This window comes from Sesamum indicum, linkage group LG5 (genome assembly GCF_000512975.1).
Source record: "Sesamum indicum cultivar Zhongzhi No. 13 linkage group LG5, S_indicum_v1.0, whole genome shotgun sequence".
NCBI lineage: Eukaryota > Viridiplantae > Streptophyta > Magnoliopsida > Lamiales > Pedaliaceae > Sesamum > Sesamum indicum.
Genome location: NC_026149.1, coordinates 12870312 through 12882495, shown reverse-complemented (window position 1 = coordinate 12882495; position 12184 = coordinate 12870312). Strand labels below are relative to the sequence as shown.

Sequence of the window (12184 nt, the reverse complement as noted above, 5' to 3'; positions counted from 1 at the left end):
TGCACAGACAAAAAAATATTTGAAATTACAAGTTCAAAGCCTCAAAGTTATAACGCTCGAGAAGTATATTTGTCAATTTGATTCTCGTTAAATATATTTGTTTGTTGACGTAACAATTAAGAGTTTGTGAGTTTAAGTTCGGTGAACGAATGCAGATATATAGTCTACTTTTAATAATAATATATTATTTTATTATTTTTTAATATATTAAAAATATTAATTTATTGGATTAATGTTTGAATTTTTGAATGTATTAAATTATGTAATTATGAATACAATCTTATTGAATACATATATATAGATATAATTACCCAACCCAATATTAATGCTTTTATTAGATAGAATTTTGATTGAGCCCATGGCCCATACTAATACTCCGAAGCCCAAGATTCGGCCCAACGACGGACGGCGTCTTTTTGTCGTCTGGAGCTTCCTCTCGGCTGGAGAAACTTCACCGGGGAGAGCTTTGAACACAAATCATCCAGACAAAGCAAGAACGTGAAACCCATTTTCATTTCCAGTTTAATTTTTCATTCCCTCAGAAGATTCGCTGGTAATTTGTTCTTTCCGTACGCTCAATTTGTTCTTTGCTTTTATTCAGCAGCAGCTTCATTTGCTTATTGTTTTTTGGTTGAGTTTATTGCACCCTTTTTTTTATTGTCTGCTTTTGTATTTGACAGTTGACACTGAAATCTTTAATTTGGATATTCAAGCCTTTTTTTTTTTTTTTCCTTCTTCTGAATAATATTAAAGTGCCAATTTCTTGTGTGTGTGTGGCATCGAAGGCAGGTTATTATGTTTAATTTTATGTATTTATTTGATTATATTTGTATGCATTACATATTTGAACCTCGATTTTGTAGTTTGTTGGAGTTGTGAAAAATCTTGTTGATGCAGCTGTCGTTTGTGTATATATAGTTCATGAGGCTGCAGGTCAATGTGTTTATATTTCTTGTTGCATTATTTGTGTGTTTTACTTATTGCACACAGGACATGAATTTGGTTAGCTTATACATTTTATTCCTGAGTTTTTCTGTGTGTATATTGCCAGTACTGTGGCAATTTGCACTAGAAAGCTTCAGTTTTTCTTGTATTGGCGATAGTGTGTTTGTGCATTCACATATGTATGCATTTGTTTATCGTTATAGTTAAAAGGGTTAAGATTAATTAACAGTAGGAGAAATATGTGAATTCTGTCCCAGTTTTTAGACTTCAAGATGGCTGATTTATGTTTTTAAGTTGGTTTGTGTAAGTGCAAGTTTTATTATGTTATGTTCTGATTGATTCTTTTTGTCCGTAAGGTTCCTTTCTCTGTGTCTTTGCTCTAAGGCTATGCCAAGATGACTCTCTGTACTCCCATCAGCACGTGCACCAAAAATGCAGTCTGCTTAATTGGAAATGTACAAAGACATATGATTGTTCGTGTTTCTGATGCCGTTGTGCAATCCACATGCTATTACTATACCTTGAGCAAGCATCCAAGATTGCATTATTCTACCACCTTTGCATCGAAAGCAAATTCTTGTTCACTTGTAAATGGCCTTCAAGCATTTCAAAGGAACTGCTTTGGATCTATGACAGCCAAACGTAATACTAGTTGCCATTCATTGACGGTAAAAAGCAATCTAAGTCCCAGACGTCGTCGAAAGACACAAGTCAACATTTCAACTGGAAACCCAGACATAAGTCTGAGACTTTTGGTGCCTAAACAAACACAAACTTCCAAAATAAAATGTAGTCTAGGACCTTTTTCTTGGAAACAGCAAAGTGTATCTGCTGGCCTTTTTATCAGTTTGTTAGTTTGTTTTTCTACTTCTCAACCTTCTTATGCTGAAGCGCCGGAGGGAAATGAAAAGAAAGAAGGTTATTGTGATGCTTCTTCTGCTGACTATTCTCACAAGAAGAAACTCTTGACAGACTACGCTGTGATTGGTTAGTAGAATCTGATTACTTGATTCCCTGTAGTTTCTCCAGGCATCTGCTAATGGAATTCTAAATCAATTAGGATCTTAAAGATCACAATGTTAGTCATTATTGCAATGCCTTAACCTGGTGGTAGTATGCTTTCCCAGTTTAATAAATGTTGTTAATATGCATCAGCTTTCTTTGATTGATAGTTATGCTCCATACTTCACAGGAATACCTGGAGATGGGAGATGCTTGTTCCGTTCGGTTGCTCATGGAGCTTGCATACGATCAGGAAAGCCTGTTCCAAATGAGAACCTTCAAAGGGAACTAGCAGATGAATTACGGGCTAGAGTATGTCTGAGATTTCTATTTTCCTACTTTTGCTAAACTGCAACGCCACTTGTATGAAAAGTTAGACTGAAGAGGTATCATGCCCCAAAATCTGTTGTTTAATTTACTATTTGGGAGAAGATTATGTTTAATGGTAAGCTGGAAAAGATCGACATGAGAATGAAGATAAACGTTACTTTGGGAAAGATAAAATTTGATCTGAATGAAGTTCCTGTATTCGGCCAACAAATTAAGACGCCTCACTTGACAATTTAAATTAAGAAAGTTCCTGGAATTCCAGTGAATCTGAATGTTCCAACTGTTGTCAATTGTTCTGATAATATCTGAAACGTTAGTCCTCTAATAGTGAATCTGCCAATCTTATTAGGTGGCTGATGAATTTATCAAGAGACGGAAAGAAACAGAATGGTCAGTCTACTCAAATTTCATTGTTTGTGACCTTTCTGTTTGACCTCTTTGTTCATAGCTTGCCGACAGCGTTTTATTTACTATATTTTCTGGTTTTTCTCCTCGTGATACCTTATGTTGTTCCATCTTTTTAGAAGATGTTAAACTAATTATAAACTTCTGCATGCATTTATTTAATACCGACCATACAGTGTCTTTCCATGGCATGTGCAAAGTTTATCATTTATGACTTCTGGAAACAACATAGAGATGCTTTCAGTAACCAGCTTTATCCAACAAATTCCTTTCCTTTATATCTTTGATCTTGCTTCAATTCACAGATTCATCTAATTCTGTATCAAATATGTTACAACGATTTCTTCTGCTTGGCTGATGATATGTAGTTTATGATTTTCACTAATCTCTCAGGTTCATAGAAGGCGATTTTGATACATACGTTTCACAAATAAGGAAGCCTCATGTATGGGGAGGTGAACCTGAATTATTGATGGCTTCTCATGTTCTCCAGTAAGTCTACATCTAGAGTTAAATAGCAGCTGGTAGTGGTAGTTGTCCGCATTTATCTGTTTAGTCTTCTTAAGTGACTAATTTTGGTCGAGTTAGAACAATCACCTTGGCCCTGTTACCTTACCAAATACTTCCTATGACTAGTTGTTGGGTGCTGATTGACGTGATTGGCTCCTCCCGTAAGAATTTTCCTAAATAAAGAAATTGTGATGCAAGAACTAATAAATTCCAACTGGCAGGATGCCAATCACAGTCTACATGCTCGACCAAGAGTCTGGTGGTTTGATATCTATTGCTGAGTATGGGCAAGAGTATGGTAAGGACAATCCTATTCTAGTCCTCTACCATGGTTATGGTCATTATGATGCACTTCACATTCCTGGTAAAGGAGGGGCAAGGCCAAGACTTTGAGATGCCATTCCATAAACGATAAACGGCTGAGTTTTTAAGGAATTATGCACTATGCAGCAGCTGACTCCAAGCAACTTCAGAGTATAAATAGAGCGTTTCTACGTAACTATGGTTAGCCCGAGAACATCAGTAGCTGAGAACTTTCTGTGAATCAACTGTATATTTCATGTCATTGAATATGTTGATCTTAATTATAAGTTGGAAAACGCGTGCATGACGTAGTAATGACATATGATTCTGAATTACTGAAACTTCTGCTGGATTTATTTCCTCTGAAAACTTACAAATCAAGAGTTGCACCAAAATCTTGTCCCCATTTTTGTAAAGGTGAATTGGGCATGGCCTGTTCTCACTTTCTATGATGAAAAGAAGCAGTAGCCAAGTTTCATGGACCACACTTGTCATGAAAGTGCATTTTCTTGCATATTCACTTGTCTAAAGTATTTCTTGTGTTTGGGATATAAAGGTTTACTTTCAAAACTTTTATCATACATTTGCCACCAGTAGCAGTTGTCTTTAGTCCCTATGTCCCATTCCCATCTTGTGTTTCTCCTGCTAAGCATGGCAAAAGGTCATACTATGTACGACTCCAAGGGCTGAATGGTAATTTTATATTCTATCAAATGAATTTTCTCTACTCCTATATCTGAACGTCACTAGTTTGAGTCTCATTGAAAACATAAAGTTGCCACTTTGTGTGGGTGTCTAAAGGATGGTGGTGGCCGGCGTATATACTTAATTTAGTAAAAATTGGACTTAACTTTAAGGTTACGAGTCAATGAATTTTGATGAACAGACCTTCTTGTGTTGTTTAGATTCTTTAGTTGGGGTGGTCATGAAAAGTTTAACCTGATCTAACCCTTAAACTTATATATATATATATAAAATCATTTTGTTTTTCATTTTTTAGTTTCTTGCTTGAACAAGTTCCCCTTTGTCGAGTGCCTGGGCCTCTCATCCACTGGTTTTCTTTGGTGCTTCTGGTTGTCCTCTCCACTGAAATTTGAATCTTTCTTTAGTGAATTCACGAAAACACCCCTATAAGTGCAAATTTGATTATCTCAGAAAGGGAATATGGAGCATGTGCTGAATGCTGCATGATTTCCTGACTGACATATACACAAACACCCCACTCTTCTCATGAAAGCCAATCTATTATACACTTTTCTTTTCTATTGCCAAACAACTCACCTTCTCATTTCTTTCCTCCCCAACTACTCAGTCCCCATGCAATTTAGTGTAATATTTTGTACATATATCATATATTTTGTTATATACATATATAAATAGTATGACATATAATGTAATTTTTTTAATAATAAATCCAAAGTGATATAATTCATATCCCAGAGAAAAACAAAACAAATTTGGGAACTGAATAATTGATATTATTTGTCTGATGTGAAAGATGGAAGGAAGGAAAGGTTAACAACACTTTGGATACAATACAAATTTCAAGGAAGCAAGAAACAAAACTAATTGAGTAATGACTCACATTGCGTTTAAGGTAAAGGCTACATTCAAACAACAGCTGCATAAATCGGAGACAAATATTAATATCCGAAACAAAAGCCACATCCTGACAACATTAATGAATTCCAAGACTACACATTAAGAACAAATCACAACTGCAAAAGGAAAAATCATATCAATTTTTTAGTCAAAGAACATGAGCATTACTCCACCTCGAAAATCCATCTAATCTCACTTCTTTCAAATTGAAACAAATCTTTCATCCTCTTTCTCCAACCAGCCTTGTTCCCCCCCCCCCCCCCCACACTCACCAACTTGCATCATATATCCTTTTTGCAACTCGTGGTAGCAGAAACATTTGTCAAGATTGAATCTTCATTCATTTTTAACATCAATTTCTGTTGAACCCATGAAATTTCTTGCGCAAGCATGCACTGAAAATCTTTACTGAAAACGAAGACAGAAGATGAAGCATTCTAGTACTTATGTTGTTGTACTCAACTTTCTTTGCTTCTTCACTGTCTGCATTTCTTTCACTTCTTCAGTGAACTCAGATGGTCTCTCACTCTTAGCTCTCAAAGCAGCCATTGCAGGAGACCCAAAACATGCTCTTGTTTCTTGGTCCGGTTCGGATTCAACTCCATGTAAGTGGGCTGGGATCACCTGTGATCCAACCTACCACAAAGTGACCTCCATTTCACTCTCCAGCAAGAATCTCACAGGCTACATTCCATCAGAAATCGGTGCTCTCTCATTTCTCACTTTTCTTGATCTTTCACAGAACTCTTTCGGTGGGCCTTTGCCTCATGATATCACCACCCTTCAAAACCTCGTTCATCTTGATATCTCTTCCAATAACTTCAATGGTTCACTCCCTGAAAATCTAAGCAATTTGACACATTTGACAGGGACTCTAAACCTTTCCTATAATGCATTTTCCGGTGAGGTACCGGCGAGTTTTGGCCAGTTTCCGGTGATGGTTAGCCTTGACCTCCGGCACAACAACCTCACTGGAAAAATACCTCAGGTGGGGTCACTGTTAAACCAAGGGCCCACTGCATTTTCAGGGAATCCTTATCTTTGTGGGTTTCCATTAAGCACTCCATGTACAGTCCCAACTGAAGCTCAGAATCCAAGATTCTTGAACAACCCTGAGAATTCTGGTATTTCCTCAAAAGGGCTTCTGGAAAATAGAAAGATAAAGAGTGGGTTGATGGCAGTTTCTGTAGTTTTTGGGGTTTCTCTGGTGGTAGGAATTGTGTTTGCTTCACTATGGGTGGTTAAGAGAAAATGGAAGATGGAGCAGGGCAAAATGGGAAGAGAAAATGCAGTGACGGAGGCGGCCGGCGGCGAGGAGGGGCAGAAGGGTAAATTTGTTGTTGTGGATGAGAGCTTTGGTCTGGAATTAGAGGATTTGTTGAGGGCATCAGCGTGGTGGTTTCTGGAGGAAAGGGTGTTGGTGGTCCGGAGGTGGTGGCGGTGAGACGGCTGAGCGAGGCCGAGGGCAATGCCACGTGGAGGTTTAAGGAGTTTGAGGCTGAGGTGGAGGCCATTGGTAGGGTGCAGCATCCCAACATTGTGAGGCTGAGAGCATGTTACTATGCTAGTGATGAAAAATTGCTGGTTTCTGATTTTATCCCCAATGGGAGCTTGCACAATGCACTGCATGGTAAGAGTTATTCGATCTCCTTTCATTGTTCTGAATTTTTATCTGCATTTTCTGTGATTTTAAATGTGGTTTTCTTGCAATATGAATTTTGATTTGGAATGATCGATGTACTGTTGTTGTTTGAGCTAACTACTCTTGAACATTGCATTGGTTGTGATGATGAAATGTGGAATGCTGAGGAATAAGTAGTCATTGTATCAGAAAGGCTTACTGTGTTAGAGGTCGGTAACAAGATTTTGGGGACTAGCAATAGCTAAGGTTGATTCTTGGAGTTATATCCTAAGATTACAACGTATTAAGGTTGACGTTCATCCTCTTTTTAGGGGTGTTAAAAGTAGAAACTGTCTGTTGTCAGAAGTTTAACGTGAGGTAAACTTTGATCTTCATCTTCCTCTGCTTTAGGACATCATTGTATTGTTTCAATGTGCTAATATTGTGTGGAGGTCGTTGTGACTAGGTAGTCTTTAGCATAGTTGTTCGATCCGGGTGAAAGTGGAAGGCAACAATCTTGGAGGTGTAAAGTCTTTGCATAGTCGTCAATTGTCTTGTGAATAACTAGGATCATATCTCAGAAATTATCGTCCACAAAGCTGGCATCTTGGAAGCTCTTGGTGTAGTTGTTGATTTGCATTTAATGTAAAATTTGTCAGCTACGTTCTCGATGTTCTATCTCATTTGTCTGAACTGATAACTCTTTTGAAACGAGTGATGGTTCCAGCTTAGAAATATAAGGTTCTTCTCTCCTGCAGAATTGAGTAGACAATTGGCTGAACATAAACAACCGAACAAGAAACGTTAAAGACAAAAGAAGAACTTATATGTTTCTTGTTTGGTTGCTTCAATGAACTTAAATGCGCACCATTGACATGTGAATATCTTTGTCATCGTACTCTGGGTTCATTACAACAATTTCTTCATACACAAAGGAATTAAAGAAGTTGTCTAAATCCCTTTCCGAGGTTAACATTCTTTGATTATGTTCTTCAAATGTTGCAGGACTAAACTCGCCCCCATTGTCGTGGGCTGTTCGACTTAGAATCGCCCAAGAAGCTGCAACGGGTCTAATGCACATCCATGAGTGCAGCAACAGAAAGTACACCCATGGAAACATAAGATCATCAAAAATCCTCCTAGAGGATGACCTAAAACCCTACATCTCTGGATTTGGTCTGTCCCGGCTCGTGCCAGGTACTTCAAAGTCTGCAAATTCAGCTTCCAGAAAGCAAAAGCCAAGCGAAACCATAGTCGGCTCCAAGAGTTCGACCTCATCAACTGTTATGTATGTGGCACCCGAGGCCCGAGAGGCAGGCAGCCGGTTCACTCAGAAATGCGATGTGTACTCATTCGGGATCGTGCTTCTGGAGATCCTTACGGGTCGACTACCGGATGGCGGGCCGGACAATGATGGCAAGGGGCTTGAGGGGGTCGTGAGAAAGGTCTTTCGTGAAGAGAGACCATTGTCGGAAGTTATAGACCCTGCTCTTTTACACGAGGTTCACGCAAAGAAGCAAGTTGTGGCGACGTTTCACGTTGCGCTTAGTTGTACTGAACTGGATCCGGAGCTCCGGCCGAGGATGAGAACGGTTTGTGACAATCTTGATTGCATCAAATTGTAGTGAAGAAGTTAACACCTTATTATATGTTGTATAGATTTTTGTTTTAGCATCTTATGATGTAGGTTTTTTAGAGTACTCCAAAGAATTCAAGTACCTAAATTGTGAAGATGGAAGAATTTTAATGGGACAAAATTTGGACATATTGCATCAACACTGTTATTGATGACTTTTTTTTTTTTTTTTAAATTATACATCAGTTACAGGACAACAATTATAAATTTATAACGTGAGTTGGTAGAATTTGATCTCCATGAAGTTAGGCATATTTCGACGTGCCATATAGATTGCTCCATAAAACTGAAAGAGATTACGCATTCGATTTAAGAATAAACTTTATCCCTTGAATCAACATTCAAAAGATTTAAGGGATAATCTGCTTCAGATATTGTAACTATCTCAATTTAAATTTATACAAAATTGTTAGTCCATATTTTTCCAATATGATAATTATTTTTTTTTGTAGATTTGAAATTTGTGTGGAGAGAATCGTATTAAAATCCATCAATCGTTCACAAAATATAATTTAAAATGAGAGTTAAAAATTTGAAATAATTTAATACATGTAATGCCAAAATAAATTGAAATGATTTATAATTAAGAATTTCAAAAGATTGTAGGAACATGTGAAAAAAGAAAAGAAAAAGGGTCAATTACAACCTACTCCTTTAAGTTTGATATAATTATAAATACTAACTCTATTATTTAAGAAATTACAAATAACCCAGATTTTAACTTCTGCCTACAACGCGTCCATTCCCTTTGCCTCTATTGGGTTTTCATTCAATTTTTAGGTGAGCTGATCAAAATGACCTTTTGAATTATGAAATATAGTTTTATATACTTTTTAAATTTTTTTATGAACTGATATTTCATATGGATTATTTATTTTACACCCCCATAAATTTTTAAAAAATTTCAAATACTTTTTTATTTTTTTAAAAAAAATTCAACAAGTGTAAAGTAGTAAGGTAGTAAATCAGTCGAGCTAAAGCTGAGCTCGAGTTCTAATTTTCTTTTTATGGCTCGAGTGCGAATCATATATAATGAGTAAGCTCTAATGTGCGAGCCCGAAGTCGAGCTTGAATCATATATAATGAGCTCGAGCTTGTCAACTTGGTTTCCATCGAGCTCGGGCCAGAGCTCTAGTTTTCAGCAAATTTGTTAATAAAATTATATTACTATAAATAAATAATATTAAAGATTATGATATTAATTATAAATAATATTAAACATGCCGTACAATCTTTTAATTTATTATACATAATTTTGTATAATTATTAATATTAATAAAAGAAACAAACATAAGTTATTTTTTAAAAGTGGTCGATTTTATTATATATTAAAAAAATTAAAAGACAAAAATTTGAACTTATGAACAAAATATTTTTTTCAATTTTTGAACTTATGAAACAAAATATTTTGAGCTCAAATTGAGCTTCAAATCAAACAGACTCATGAAGCTCGCGAGCCAGCTCAACTCATCTGCTACCCCTATGTCCGTTTCGCTGTCTAGAACTCTATGAGCTACATTATTACTTTTTATTTGAAATTTTTTTTAAATAATAATGAAGTATTTGTAATTTTGTAAAATTTTAGGGGAGATAGTGTAATTTACACAAAGAAAAAAACATATGAAGATTTTGAAATAAGGAATTTAAAAATTATTGATTGAATTTATTTTGTCGATATAAATTTTCCCTCCCCAAGACATGGCAAAATAGTAATTTGGCACTGAAAAACCGTTACCGGGTCCCGCAGTTGCCGTTTGTTTTATTTCCTATGTTTCCAAAATGCTGTTCCTTGTATGGAAGCACAAATCTCCCAGTTTCTCAACCTTCACAAATCTTCAGATTGATAATCTCTTGCGAACCCTAATGCCGAATCTTTTGATTTCCCTTGTTTCTGCTTGAGATCGATCCCAGCTATCCTCACAAGAGTTTCTCATTCATTGTAATTTTTTTTTTTTTTTTTTTTTTTTTGCTGGGATTTGAATGAGAAATTGTAGCAAGGGTCAGTTTCCCGATCTGTGTATGATTCATAGGAAGGGGAAACAGAAAGTGAATCTTGTCTGAGATTGTGGTGTTGCAGAGGTTTTATGCTGAAATTTTGGTATTTGGGGGATTTGATCAGAGTGGGGGGATCAAGAGTGGGATTAGGCTTAGAGGGTTTGCGAAAATGTCAAATCTATATGGAGGGGATTTTAGTCAGAAGATTGATTATGTGTTTAAGGTTGTGTTGATTGGAGATTCTGCGGTTGGGAAATCCCAGTTGCTGGCTAGGTTTGCTAGGAATGAGTTCACTTTGGAATCAAAGGCCACAATTGGGGTTGAGTTTCAGACCAAGACTCTTATCATTGATCAAAAGACTGTCAAGGCACAGATTTGGGATACTGCTGGTCAAGAAAGGTGTTAATTCTGGTTCTAGTTCTTGAATCAATTAGTTTTTGATCTGGTGAATCTTGATTTTACATTTCGAATTTGTTGGTTGTAGCAGCTGTTGCATGTTGTTTTGAAGATTATTGATGAATGTTTTAGCTGAGTGAGGAGTTACATCATCAAATGGATATGCTAGCGATTATGGCGGAGTATAATGTTTATTTGTGTGATTCTTTGAGGATTGGACTAATATTTATTTATATGTGATGTAAAGGGGTGGTCCTTGGACTAGTAGAGCTGTTTGGAGTAACAGGGAGAATTTCACCTTAGCCGTTTCATGATAATCTAAAGCTATTAATAGGTAAAGCCAGAGCAGACTTCATTGGAAATCATGGTTCGGCTTTCTAAGACATGTATAACTCCTGCAATCATGCTCCGCTGTGACTAGTTTATCTGCAAGAATTAGTTCTAGGAAAAGCATAAACATTTACCAGTTGTGAACTTAGCATTTCATGCTATTGGAGAACACCTGCATGTATAGTTCTTCTGTGCTTACTGATTGCTAAGAGTTGCTTACGATAATGTTTAGAACTATGCTTCTAGCTATAAACTTGTTGGGCCTTATACTTTTTCTCTTTTCATAGGTATCGTGCAGTGACAAGTGCTTATTATCGAGGCGCAGTTGGTGCAATGTTGGTTTATGATATGTCAAAACGTCAATCTTTTGATCACATTGCCAGGTGGCTTGAGGAACTACGAGGGCATGCTGATAAAAACATTGTTATAATGCTTATCGGCAACAAATGTGATTTGGGGACTCTTCGAGCGGTTCCAACAGAGGATGCTCAAGAGTTTGCTGAGAGAGAGAATCTATACTTCATGGAGACATCGGCGCTTGAAGCAACAAATGTTGAGAGCGCATTCATGACTATTCTGACAGAAATATATCGGATTGTAAGTAAGAAGACGTTAGCTGCCGACGGTTCTGACTTTAAAACGGCATCTCTTAAGGGTACTGCTATCATTCTTCCTAGTCGGGAAGCAGATACCTCTTCAAAGTCTGGTTGTTGCATGTAGCTATGCAATTTCCCAACGACTCTTTTGTTCTCCCCGTTTCGCCTTAACAGTTAATGTATACACCTTTTTGTTTAGAGTAGTCTTCTTTTTCTGGTGAGAATGCTTTAGATGATTGCATTTTTAGAGTGAAATGTGAATCAGTCAGATGATTCTTACACTCCTTCTGGGGTAATACCAAGTAGCAAACCGTAGTCTTCCAGTTGCTCTTGGTGAGCATGTAAAATTTTATTAGATTGTTGGTGTTCGATGAAGACCCTTTTGGCTTTCTTCTCCTTGTTTAGCTATGGAGGTGATGGAGGTATTTGTTTTGAATAAAAAGATATTGATTCTTACATCATAATAGGGTATGTTCATATGAATTTTGTATCATCCTATACAAGAAAGGGGAC

General features: G+C 36.7%; 2 protein-coding genes and 1 pseudogene across 2 annotated transcripts; all 3 read left to right on the top strand.

The window, feature by feature from the left end:
- Window positions 405-3851, top strand: LOC105162518 (OTU domain-containing protein At3g57810-like). The gene is made up of 6 exons (XM_011080557.2): window positions 405-553; window positions 1302-1932; window positions 2138-2259; window positions 2627-2667; window positions 3076-3174; window positions 3414-3851. Exons 2-6 carry the CDS (start codon window positions 1341-1343, stop codon window positions 3583-3585), a joined length of 1026 nt encoding a protein of 341 aa, XP_011078859.1. The 5' UTR covers window positions 405-553; window positions 1302-1340; the 3' UTR covers window positions 3586-3851.
- LOC105162517 lies at window positions 5379-8392 on the top strand (annotated as a pseudogene).
- Window positions 10163-12158, top strand: LOC105162516 (ras-related protein RABA4d). The gene is made up of 2 exons (XM_011080556.2): window positions 10163-10748; window positions 11363-12158. The coding sequence occupies exons 1-2, from the start codon at window positions 10519-10521 to the stop codon at window positions 11793-11795; spliced, it is 663 nt and encodes a 220-aa protein (XP_011078858.1). The 5' UTR covers window positions 10163-10518; the 3' UTR covers window positions 11796-12158.

Bases quoted from the DNA above. Each gene is read 5' to 3' on its own strand.
- LOC105162516 (XM_011080556.2), top strand. From the start codon at position 10,519: ATGTCAAATCTATATGGAGGGGATTTTAGTCAGAAGATTGATTATGTG. The intron at 10,749-11,362 runs GTGTTAATTCTG...CTCTTTTCATAG, and splicing joins GATACTGCTGGTCAAGAAAG to GTATCGTGCAGTGACAAGTG.
- LOC105162518 (XM_011080557.2), top strand. From the start codon at position 1,341: ATGACTCTCTGTACTCCCATCAGCACGTGCACCAAAAATGCAGTCTGC. The intron at 2,260-2,626 runs GTATGTCTGAGA...CAATCTTATTAG, and splicing joins CAGATGAATTACGGGCTAGA to GTGGCTGATGAATTTATCAA. The intron at 3,175-3,413 runs GTAAGTCTACAT...TCCAACTGGCAG, and splicing joins ATGGCTTCTCATGTTCTCCA to GATGCCAATCACAGTCTACA.